This window comes from Coregonus clupeaformis, chromosome 30 (assembly GCF_020615455.1).
Source record: "Coregonus clupeaformis isolate EN_2021a chromosome 30, ASM2061545v1, whole genome shotgun sequence".
Taxonomy (NCBI): domain Eukaryota; kingdom Metazoa; phylum Chordata; class Actinopteri; order Salmoniformes; family Salmonidae; genus Coregonus; species Coregonus clupeaformis.
In genome coordinates this window covers 49813948-49826960 of record NC_059221.1, presented here as the reverse complement: position 1 = coordinate 49826960, position 13013 = coordinate 49813948, and the positions used below count along the sequence as shown (strand labels likewise).

General features: G+C 44.9%; 1 protein-coding gene across 1 annotated transcript in view; it reads left to right on the top strand.

The window, feature by feature from the left end:
• zranb3 (zinc finger, RAN-binding domain containing 3) overlaps nucleotides 1-13013 on the top strand; it is a 55935-nt gene that overhangs the window by 12025 nt on the left and 30897 nt on the right. The window contains exons 6-10 of the mRNA XM_045209296.1: nucleotides 361-592; nucleotides 1280-1365; nucleotides 1491-1662; nucleotides 4886-5020; nucleotides 6710-6829. Coding sequence (XP_045065231.1) covers nucleotides 361-592; nucleotides 1280-1365; nucleotides 1491-1662; nucleotides 4886-5020; nucleotides 6710-6829 — 745 coding nt within the window. The remainder of the gene's footprint in view (nucleotides 1-360; nucleotides 593-1279; nucleotides 1366-1490; nucleotides 1663-4885; nucleotides 5021-6709; nucleotides 6830-13013) is intronic.

Genomic DNA, 13013 nt, shown 5'->3' with positions numbered 1-13013 from the left:
ACTCTACTGGGACATCAGCAGTAAGGTAACAGTGTTGGGTTATGGGCTGCTCACCACAGACCCATTATAACACACTATAACCCATACATAACACATTATAACCCTCTGTGTGTCTGTTATACAGGGGCATCAGTAGCAGTAAGGTAACAGTGTTGGGTTATGGGCTGCTCACCACAGACCCATTATAACACACTATAACCCATACATAACACATTATAACCCTCTGTGTGTGTGTTATACAGGGGCATCAGTAGCAGTAAGGTAACAGTGTTGGGTTATGGGCTGCTCACCACAGACCCATTATAACACACTATAACCCATACATAACACATTATAACCCTCTGTGTGTCTGTTATACAGGGGCATCAGTAGCAGTAAGGTAACAGTGTTGGGTTACGGGCTGCTCACCACAGACGCACGCCCCCTAGTGGAGGCTCTGACCAGACAGAGGTTTAATGTGGTGGTGGTGGATGAATCCCACTACCTCAAGTCCAGGAACGCAGCCAGGACCAAGATACTGGTACCACTCATCCAGAACGCCAAGCGGGCCATCCTACTAACGGGCACCCCGGCCCTGGGACGACCAGAGGAGGTACGGTTCCCCCAAAGGTCCAAACGTCCAAACACACGCCATCCCCAAATCATACATTTATTTTCTGTTCTATTCTATTCTGACATTTCAACCAGCTTGGCCAGCTGGGGTCCTATACATTCAATTTGTCTGCCTTAAGTATTTTACAGACACAGATATGTATTGAACCTGTCTGTACCTAGAGGAAGCCTGAAGGGTTGGTTGAATACAGATGGTCTGGGATTTAAAGGGTCTAGAAACATTGTGGCACTTTAAAATGGCACACACACACAAACACACACACACACACACACAGACACACACAGACACACACACACAGACACACACAGACACACACACCACAGAGCCCGTGCCAGAGAACCTGCATCCCTTCCTTCCTTCCACCCACGCATCACTATTGTTCACTACACCAAACCTTTCATTTCCCTGTGTAGCAGCACAGTATTCACAGTATTCTTGGCTCCACTGTGCTGCTGCAGTGCTTTGATTAGGACATTTACAGTGGCTGTAGTTATTCACATGGCTGCTGCCTGAAAAGCTCAATTTGAATAATGGCCCATTATTATCATCATGGCAGAAATGTTCCGTTTAGTGCATTGAAGAGTGATGATGGAGGGGGCAGAACAGAACTGCCACAACTCACACACACACACACACATTACATTTCCCTTAATGATGTTTCCGCAGCTCTTTATGCAGATAGATGCCCTCTATCCTAGGATGTTTGGAACGTGGAGTGACTACGCCAAACAATACTGTAACGCTCACTACAGGTAACGCCCTACACACACACACACACACACACACACACACACAGCAGTGTGTACATACTGGGCATTAGCATAATGACCCTGCAGACAGACAGACAGACCCAAACCCCATTATCTGTCCCTCCCAGGTTCTTTGGGAACAGGAGACAATGGGACTGTCGTGGTGCCTCTCATCTGGAGGAGCTCCACCAGCGTCTCAGTGAGATCATGATCCGGAGGCTGAAGGCCCAGGTCCTCCCCCAGCTACCCCCCAAAATACGCCAGCGCATCCCCTTCGACCTGCCCAAAGACGCTGCCAAGGTAATGGACGGACCGACAGGCAGACAGACAGAAACACACACAGACTGACAAACGGACGGACGGACTCCTCTGAGCAGGAGACAGAGGGAATATATAGCAGGGGACAGGGGGGAATATATAGCAGGAGACACAGGGAATATATATCAGGAGACAGGGGGAATATATAGCAGGAGACAGGGGGAATATATAGCAGGAGACAGGGAATATATAGCAGGAGACGGGGAATATATAGCAGGAGACAGGGGGAATATATAGCAGGAGACAGGGGGAATATATAGCAGGAGACGGGGAATATATAGCAGGAGACAGGGGGAATATATAGCAGGAGACAGGGGGAATATATAGCAGGAGACGGGGAATATATAGCAGGAGACAGAGGGAATATATAGCAGGAGACACAGGGAATATATATCAGGAGACAGGGGGAATATATAGCAGGAGACAGGGGGAATATATAGCAGGAGACAGGGGGAATATATAGCAGGAGACGGGGAATATATAGCAGGAGACTGGGAATATATAGCAGGAGACAGGGGGAATATATAGCAGGAGACAGGGGGAATATATAGCAGGAGACGGGGAATATATAGCAGGAGACAGAGGGAATATATAGCAGGAGACAGAGGGAATATATAGCAGGAGACAGAGGGAATATATAGCAGGAGACAGAGGGAATATATAGCAGGAGACAGGGGGCGCTGAATATTCTGAATATATCCCTCATTATTATCATCTCTCTCTTTCACACTTCCCCACCCTCCCTCTCTCTCTCCCTCTCTCTCTCTCTCCCTCTCTCCCATCCTGTTGCTCGGCAATCGTATCCAATTTACACTAATTATCATTTTATCTCCCATTGCCATATGGTTTTTATTTCAGTCTTGCCCTTTTCCGTTCATAAGTAAAGTAGCCTTTCATAGTGATCAGGACTAGCTGTCTGTTCTATACAACTGAATTCATATTCAAACATTAGCCAGTTAATTTCCATCATATCTGTATTTTGTGGGCTCTTTTATCCATGATGAGCTCTGTGGGCAGTATACTCTGTTCTATACCCTGTGAGCTCTCTACCCTGTGAGCTCTCTACCCTGTGAGCTCTATACCCTGTGAACTCTACCCCTGTGAGCTCTATAGCTCTATACCCTGTGAGCTCCATAATCTCTGAACTAGCCTCTGTGTGAGCTCTCTAGTCTAGTGTGTAAACTCTACTCTGTGAGCTCTATACCCTGTGAGCTCTATACCTTGTGAGCTCTATACCCTATGAGCTCTATACCCTGTGAACTCTATACCCTGTGAGCTCTATAGCTCTATATCATGTGAGCTCTATACCCTGTGAGCTCTATACCCTGTGAGCTCTATAGCTCTATATCCTGTGAGCTCTATACCCTGTGAGCTCTATATCCTGTGAGCTCTATACCCTACGAGCCCTATACCCTGTGAGCTCTATAGCTCTATACCCTGTGAGCCCTATACCCTACGAGCTCTATACCCTACGAGCCCTATACCCTGTGAGCTCTATAGCTCTATATCCTGTGAGCCCTATACCCTGTGAGCTCTATACCCTACGAGCTCTATACCCTGTGAGCTCTATACTCGGTGAGCTCTAAACTCTGTGCTCTCTATACTCTGTGAGCTCTATATCATGTGAGCTCTAAACTGTGAGCTCTATACTCTGAGCTCTATACTCGGTGTGCTCTATACTCTGTGAGCTCTGTAAACTCTGTGTGTGTGAACTCCATAATCTCTGAACTAGTCTCTGTGTGAGCTCTCTAGTCTAGTGTGTAAACTTTACTCTGTGAGCTCTAAACTCTGTGAGCTCCAGCCTCTGTGTGCCCTCCGTCCTCCGCTACGCTCCTCTCCTCTCTGTGCTGCTGTATAAGCCTGAAGTAATGAGGTAGAACTCATCCTCTCATTCTCTCCTCCTCTGTTCCCTCCGTCAGCCAGAGGAATGCATGGCCAGCACATTCCCTCTTTTCGCTCTCTCTCTCTCTCAGTACAAAGAGACCTCACCTGCTGCTGCGCTCCATAAATCACACGCTGTCAACACACAGACATACACACACACATACTGAATGTATGCAGTCAGTGTGAATGAAGGAATATGCATGTATGGGGTTTATCTATGTCTAAATATCATAATATATGGCTTGTCTTTGCATTTACATACCAAAGATAAGGTGACATGTATGTGACTGCATCTTATACATGCAAATGTGTTTTGCCCCAGATCTGTGCAATTCAAATGTATCTATCTGGTGTATATGTTGTCCTCTCAGAGCTGCTTCATACTGCCTTTCTACAGTAACTCCCCTAAATACTCCTTCATTCTGCCTTTCTACAGTAACTCCCCTAAATACTCCTTCATACTGCCTTTCTACAGTAACTCCCCTAAATACTCCTTCATACTGCCTTTCTACAGTAACTCCCCTAAATACTCCTTCATACTGCCTTTCTACAGTAACTCCCCTAAATACTCCTTCATACTGCCTTTCTACAGTAACTCCCCTAAATACTCCTTCATACTGCCTTTCTACAGTAACTCCCCTAAATACTCCTTCATACTGCCTTTCTACAGTAGGTCCCCTAAATACTCCTTCATACTGCCTTTCTACAGTAACTTCCCTAAATACTCCTTCATACTGCCTTTCTACAGTAACTTCCCTAAATACTCCTTCATACTGCCTTTCTACAGTAACTCCCCTAAATACTCCTTCATACTGCCTTTCTACAGTAGCTCCCCGAAATACTCCTTGTGTTTCACCTTGAGAGCAGACTGTGTGTGATGTATTATATTGGGCTAGTGCGTTCTCCATCTTCAACCTCCCCTTGTCACAATCCAGCTATAATTGGGCTAGCCCATGTGACCTACCTAGACACTACTGACTGGAGGGGAGGAGAGGAGAGGGGAGGGGAGAGGAAGAGAGGAGGGGAGGGGAGAGGAAGAGAGGAGGGGAGAGGAGAGGAGAGGAGAGGAGAGGAGAGGAGAGGAGAGGAGAGGAGAGGAGGGGAGGGAGGGGAGGGGAGAGGAGAGGAGAGGAGAGGAGAGGAGAGGAGAGGAGAGGAGGGGAGGGGAGGGGAGGGGAGCAGTGTCTTTGGGAATTGTCTTCTCCTCCTTTCTCTGCCCTTATAGCAAACAGAGAAGAGGGGAAAGCAGGGTGAAAAAGAAAGAAAGAGACAGGCCTTTTGACACAGAGGAGTGTGTGTGTGTGTGTGTGTGTGTGTACAGGAGGCGAGCAGCAGCTTGGAGGAGTGGGAGCACCTGATGAGGACGATGGGATCGGGGGTCTCTGCCACGGACAACCCCTTTACTGAAGTCATGGGGCTTGTGACACGCATGTACAAACAGACTGCCATCGCTAAGGTACAGTGTACACACACACACACACACACACACACACACACACACACACAGGCCCTCAATGTGTCACTCTCCTCTTAACCCCCTGCCTGGCCCAGCACTTCTGCACCATTCTAGAAAAGGGCCTTTTCTCTCTCTCTCTCTCTCTCTCTCTCTCTCTCTCTCTCTCTCTCTCTGTCTCTCTCTCTCTCTCTGCTTCACATTACTCAGAGCACATCGCCATGGGAACAGAGTGAAGGTCTGCCACCCCTTAGTGAAAGCATTCTGGCTGGCCATCATAACTCTGGACAGCCATAACTGTGGCCTTTCAATTTCTGTTTTTTCTTCTAAAGTAAACCTTTTCAACACAGCACACCGAACCCAAATATAGCTGAACCTTTCCAAGGTGTTATTTCTAATGTGGTTGCCATGGTAACACCGGCAGGCGAGAAGTCAGCCGTTAACTTCCAGGTTGACTTTAAGAGGCTGTTCAGTGAAGGAAGCTGGCTTGGTACGCTGGATACAAACGTTTTAAAACAGAAAATGGAAAACAAGCACAGATAGTACCTCCTCTGTTTCGCTCCGTTTTGGACAGTTTTCTTTTGTTTGGTGTCTAACTGAACACGACCCAGGCACCTCTGTAATAAGGGTCCTGCACCAAGGTTAACAAAGCCACAGACAGCCTCAGCCTGCTGAATGTAATCAGTGGAGATATCCTTCCTCACCGGTTGGCTTGTTTGGCTCCGTCTTGTTTGTTGATTGGATTTTCGCTCAGTTTCCCTTCCTCCTCCGCTTGATTAAAGTTCACCGTTGCGTCGCTGTAGAAGTGTCATCCTCCTGTCTCATTTTCCTCGCCCTTCGCTTTTGGCTGCCGCTGCACACACTCTGACAGAAAATAACTTTTTTTGGGGCAAGTGGATACACACACACACACACATCTCATGTCACTTCTGAAGCGTATGTGAATGCCTGGCGAGGCGACCATGGATGCATCCCAAATGGCACCCTATTCCCTATATAGTGCACTACTTTTGATAGTGCTCTACTTTTGTCCAGAGCTCCATGGACGCTGGTCAAAAGCAGTGCGCTATATAGGGAAAAGGGTGCCATTTTGGGACACAGTTTGGCAGTGCGGAGGGGGACAGGGTTTTTATTTTTACCCCATCTACCAGCAGCAGCAGATGCTCCCAATTACCCAGAAACCCTAATGCCTCTGATGATGGACTTTAAAGAGAGATAACATATCACTGCTTCGGTGGACAGGAAGTTTGTGTTGCACTAATTAAACTTCTGCGGAGTTAAAACCAACCCAGCAACCCAGTAATGAGAAGTTCCCATTAGCAGATAGAGAAGGGGGCTTCTAGCTAGACCTGCTTAGACCTACTTTCATTATTCCCCTCTGAGAGGAAAGGCTTTCTGGTAATTAACAGTCCAAGTCTCTAGGTGAGCGAGGAGACATGTGAGAGAGGTGTAAAGTCCAAGAGGTGTGTGGCATGTGGAGAGCAGGTGTGTGTGTGTGTGTGTGTGTGTGTCGTTCAAGTGGTCCTTCGAGACAAATATATGTGAAGTCTGAATATGTCTCTCATAGCAATTCATGATTCATTCCCTTCTTTTCCATTGGTTGATTTCCCCTGCATGGCCTTCCATAGAGATGTATTCTAATACGTTCTTATTGTGTTTCTAATGACCTTCCTCTGTGGTCTCCTCCTATAGGCCGGAGCAGTGAAAGACTACATAAAGATGCTGCTGGAGACTGAGAAGTTAAAGTTCCTGGTGTTCGCTCATCACCTGACCATGCTGCAGGCCTGTACCGAGGCTGTCATCGAAGCCAAGGTAACTGTTGTTCACTCATCACAACTAATGCACATGCACACCACTGTTCATCAGGCCCTTCTATCACAAACTCACCATTAAGGGGCCATCTCTCGCCCTCTCCCTGACACAGCACACAGATATGCCCTCAGGCACTTTCTCAGACCTGTCAAACTATTATGGAGATTATTCCATACCCGTCTTCAAATCCTAAAACACTTAAAGGTTGAGTAAGTTATTTCTGAAGCTAGCAGATTCATTACTTACCAACGACAGCTGCAAATTTCACTAAAACTACATCACATTTTGAAGTTCACTTTTCTTGCTTTGTCTAACAACACTTTCATGAATCTAGCAAATACGTTTTGTGGTTCAGAGTGCAGTATTTATTTAGTTTCATAGCGCAAACGTATGCTAGCAAATGGCTATGAAAAAATAGGATTTCAGCTAATAGGAAAAAGTATGTAACAAAATAACTATATTGATCAAAAATATAAACGCAACATGCAGCAATTTCAAAGATTTTACTGAGATCAAATCAAATTTGATTGGTCACACACATATTTAGTAGATGTTATTGCAGGTGTAGGGAAATGCTTGTGTTCCTAGCTCCAACAGTGCAGTAGTATCTAACAATTCACAACAATGCACACAAATCTAAAAGTAAAAGAGTGGAATTAAGAAATATATAAATATTAGGACGAGCAATGTCAGAGTGGCATTGACTAGAATACAGTAGAATAGAAAACAGTATATACAGTGAGGGAAAAAAGTATTTGATCCCCTGCTGATTTTGTACGTTTGCCCACTGACAAAGAAATGATCAGTCTATAATTTTAATGGTAGGTTTAGTTGAACAGTGAGAGACAGAATAACAACAAAAAAATCCAGAGAAACACATGTCAAAAATGTTATAAATTGATTTCCATTTTAATGAGGGAAATAAGTATTTGACCCCTCTGCAAAACATGCCTTAGTACTTGGTGGCAAAACCCTTGTTGGCAATCACAGAGGTCAGACGTTTCTTGTAGTTGGCCACCAGGTTTGCACACATCTCAGGAGGGATTTTGTCCCACTCCTCTTTGCAGATCTTCTCCAAGTCATTAAGGTTTCGAGCCTGACGTTTGGCAACTCAAACCTTCAGCTCCCTCCACAGATTTTCTATGGGATTAAGGTCTGGAGACTGGCTAGGCCACTCCAGGACCTTAATGTGCTTCTTCTTAAGCCACTCCTTTGTTGCCTTGGCCGTGTGTTTTGGGTCATTGTCATGCTGGAATACCCATCCACGACCCATTTTCAATGCCCTGGCTGAGGGAAGGAGGTTCTCACCCAAGATTTGACGGTACATGGCCCCGTCCATCGTCCCTTTGATGCTGTGAAGTTGTCCTGTCCCCTTAGCAGAAAAACACCCCCAAAGCATAATGTTTCCACCTCCTCCATGTTTGACGGTGGGGATGGTGTTCTTGAGGTCATAGGCAGCATTCCTCCTCCTCCAAACACGGCGAGTTGAGTTGATGCCAAAGAGCTCGATTTTGGTCTCATCTGACCACAACACTTTCACCCAGTTCTCCTCTGAATCATTCAGATGTTCATTGGCAAACTTCAGACGGCCCTGTATATGTGCTTTCTTGAGCAGGGGGACCTTGCGGGCGCTGCAGGATTTCAGTCCTTCACGGCGTAGTGTGTTACCAATTGTTTTCTTGGTGACTATGGTCCCAGCTGCCTTGAGATCATTGACAAGATCCTCCCGTGTAGTTCTGGGCTGATTCCTCACCGTTCTCATGATCATTGCAACTCCACGAGGTGAGATCTTGCATGGCGCCCCAGGCTGAGGGAGATTGACAGTTCTTTTGTGTTTCTTCCATTTGCAAATAATCGCACCAACTGTTGTCACCTTCTCACCAAGCTGCTTGGCGATGGTCTTGTAGCCCATTCCAGCCTTGTGTAGGTCTACAATCTTGTCCCTGACATCCTTAGAGAGTTCTTTGGTCTTGGCCATGGTGGAGAGTTTGGAATCTGATTGATTGATTGCTTCTGTGGACAGGTGTCTTTTATACAGGTAACAAACTGAGATTAGGAGCACTCCCTTTAAGAGTGTTTTATTTTTATTTTTATTTTTTTATTTCACCTTTATTTAACCAGGTAAACCAGTTGAGAACAAGTTCTCATTTACAACTGCGACCTGGCCAAGATAAAGCAAAGCAGTGCGATTAAAAACAACAACACAGAGTTACATATGGGGTAAAACAAAACAAAGTCAAAAATACAACAGAAATACATATATATACAGTGTGTGCAAATGTAGCAAGTTATGGAGGTAAGGCAATAAATAGGCTATAGTGCAAAATAATTACAATTAGTATTAACACTGGAATGATAGATGTGCAAGAGATGATGTGCAAATAGAGATACTGGGGTACAAATGAGCAAAATAAATAACAATATAGGGATGAGGTAGTTGGGCGGGCTGATTTCAGATGGGCTGTGTACAGGTGCAGTGATCGGTAAGGTGCTCTGACAACTGATGCTTAAAGTTAGTGAGGGAGATAAGTGTCTCCAGCTTCAGAGATTTTTGCAATTTGTTCCAGTCAAGTGTGCACCTAATCTCAGCTCGTTACCTGTATAAAAGACACCTGGGAGCCAGAAATCTTTCTGATTTAGAGGGGGTCAAATACTTATTTCCCTCATAAAAATGCAAATCAATTTATAACATTTTTGACATGCGTTTTTCTGGATTTTGTTGTTGTTATTCTGTCTCTCACTGTTCTAATAGAACCTACCAATAAAATTATAGACTGATAATTTCTTTGTCAGTGGGCAAACATACAAAATCAGCAGGGGATCAAATACTTTTTTCCCTCACTGTACATATGAAATGAGTAAAGCAGTATGTAAACATTATTAAAGTGACTAGTGTTCCATTATTAAAGTGACCAGTGATTCCATGTCTATGTATATGGGGCAGCAGCCTCAAAGGTGCAGGGTTGAGTAACCGGGTGGAAGCCGGCTCCTGAGGTTGAAGAGGCACTGTTGCGCCTTCTTCACCACACTGTCTGTGTGGGTGGACCATTTCAGATTGTCAGTGATGTGTACGACGAGGAACTTTAATCTTTTCACCTTCTCCACTGCGGCACCGTCGATGCTCCCTCTGCTGTTTCCTGAAGTCCACGATCAGCTCCTTCATTTTGTTGACGTTGAGGGAGAGGTTATTTTCCTGGCACCACTCCGCCAGGGCCCTCACCTCCTCCCTGTAGGCTGTCTCGTCATTGTTGGAGGGTACTATGGTGTTGAAGGCTGAGCTATAGTCAATGAACAGCATTCTTACATACAGTTGAATTCTGAGGTTTACATACACCTTAACCAAATACATTTAAACTCAGTTTTTCACAATTCCTGACATTTAATCCTAGTAAAAATTCCATGTCTTAGGTCAGTTAGGATCACCACTTTATTTTAAGAATGTTAAATGTCAGAATAATAGTAGAGAGAATTATTTATTTCAGCTTTTATTTATTTAATCACATTCCCAGTGGGTCAGAAGTTTACATACACTGAATTAGTATTTGGTAGCATTGCCTTTAAATTGTTTAACTTGAGTCAAATGTTTCGGGTAGCCTTCCACAAGCTTCCCACAATAAGTTGGGTGAATTTTGGCCCATTCCTCCTGACAGAGCTGGTGTAACTGAGTCAGGTTTGTAGGCCTCCTTGCTTACACACGCTTTTTCAGTTCTGCCCACAAATGTTCTATAGGATTGAGGTCAGGGCTTTGTGATGGCCACTCCAATACCTTGACTTTGTTGTCCTTAAGCCATTTTGCCACAACTTTGGAAGTATGCTTGGGGTCATTGTCCATTTGGAAGACCCATTTGCGACCAAGCTTTAACTTCCTGACTGATGTCTTCAGATGTTGCTTCAATATACAGTGGGGGAAAAAAGTATTTAGTCAGCCACCAATTGTGCAAGTTCTCCCACTTAAAAAGATGAGAGAGGCCTGTAATTTTCATCATAGGTACACGTCAACTATGATAGACAAAATGAGAAAAAAATATCCAGAAAATCACATTGTAGGATTTTTAATGAATTTATTTGCAAATTATGGTGGAAAATAAGTATTTGGTCAATAACAAAAGTTTCTCAATACTTTGTTATATACCCTTTGTTGGCAATGACACAGGTCAAACGTTTTCTGTAAGTCTTCACAAGGTTTTCACACACTGTTGCTGGTATTTTGGCCCATTCCTCCATGCAGATCTCCTCTAGAGCAGTGATGTTTTGGGGCTGTTGCTGGGCAACACGGACTTTCAACTCCCTCCAAAGATTTTCTATGGGGTTGAGATCTGGAGACTGGCTAGGCCACTCCAGGACCTTGAAATGCTTCTTACGAAGCCACTCCTTCGTTGCCCGGGCGGTGTGTTTGGGATCATTGTCATGCTGAAAGACCCAGCCACGTTTCATCTTCAATGCCCTTGCTGATGGAAGGAGGTTTTCACTCAAAATCTCACGATACATGGCCCCATTCATTCTTTCCTTTACACGGATCAGTCGTCCTGGTCCCTTTGCAGAAAAACAGCCCCAAAGCATGATGTTTCCACCCCCATGCTTCACAGTAGGTATGGTGTTCTTTGGATGCAACTCAGCATTCTTTGTCCTCCAAACACGACGAGTTGAGTTTTTACCAAAAAGTTCTATTTTGGTTTCATCTGACCATATGACATTCTCCCAATCCTCTTCTGGATCATCCAAATGCACTCTAGCAAACTTCAGACGGGCCTGGACATGTACTGGTTTAAGCAGGGGGACACGTCTGGCACTGCAGGATTTGAGTCCCTGGCGGCGTAGTGTGTTACTGATGGTAGGCTTTGTTACTTTGGTCCCAGCTCTCTGCAGGTCATTCACTAGGTCCCCCCGTGTGGTTCTGGGATTTTTGCTCACCGTTCTTGTGATCATTCTGACCCCACGGGGTGAGATCTTGCGTGGAGCTCCAGATCGAGGGAGATTATCAGTGGTCTTGTATGTCTTCCATTTCCTAATAATTGCTCCCACAGTTGATTTCTTCAAACCAAGCTGCTTACCTATTGCAGATTCAGTCTTCCCAGCCTGGTGCAGGTCTACAATTTTGTTTCTGGTGTCCTTTGACAGCTCTTTGGTCTTGGCCATAGTGGAGTTTGGAGTGTGACTGTTTGAGGTTGTGGACAGGTGTCTTTTATACTGATAACAAGTTCAAACAGGTGCCATTAATACAGGTAACGAGTGGAGGACAGAGGAGCATCTTAAAGAAGAAGTTACAGGTCTGTGAGAGCCAGAAATCTTGCTTGTTTGTAGGTGACCAAATACTTATTTTCCACCATAATTTGCAAATAAATTCATAAAAAATCCTACAATGTGATTTTCTGGATTTTTTTTCCTCAATTTGTCTGTCATAGTTGACGTGTACCTATGATGAAAATTACAGGCCTCTCTCATCTTTTTAAGTGGGAGAACATGCACAATTGGTGGCTGACTAAATACTTTTTTTCCCCACTGTATCCACATCATTTTCCTTCCTCATGATGCCATCTATTTTGTGAAATGCACCAGTCCCTCCTGCAGCAAAGCACCCCCACAGCATGATGCTGCCACACCCGTGCTTCACGGTTGGGATGGTGTTCTTCGGCTTGCAAGGACCCCCTTTTTCCTCCAAACATAACGATGGTCATTATAGCCGAACAGTTCTATTTTTGTTTCATCAGACCAGAGGACATTTCTCCAAAAAGTACGATCTTTGTCCCCATGTGCGGTTGCAAACCGTAGTCTGGCTTTTTTATGGCAGTTTTGGAGCAGTGGCTTCTTCCTTGCTGAGCGGCCTTTCAGGTTATGTATATATAGGACTCGTTTTACTGTGGATATAGATACTTTTGTACCTGTTTCCTCCAGCATCTTCACAAGGTCCTTTGCTGTTGTTCTGGGATTGATTTGCACTTGTCGCACCAATGTACGTTCATCTCTAGGAGACAGAACGCGTCTCCTTTCTGAGCGGTATGACGGCTGTGTGGTCCCGTGGTGTTTATACTTGCATACTATTGTTCGTACAGATGAACGTGGTACCTTCAGGCGTTTGGAAATTGCTCCCAAGGATGAACCAGACTTGTAGAGGACTACATTTTTTTTCTGAGGCCTTGGCTGATTTCTCTTGATTTTCCCATGATGTCAAGCAAAGAGGCATTGA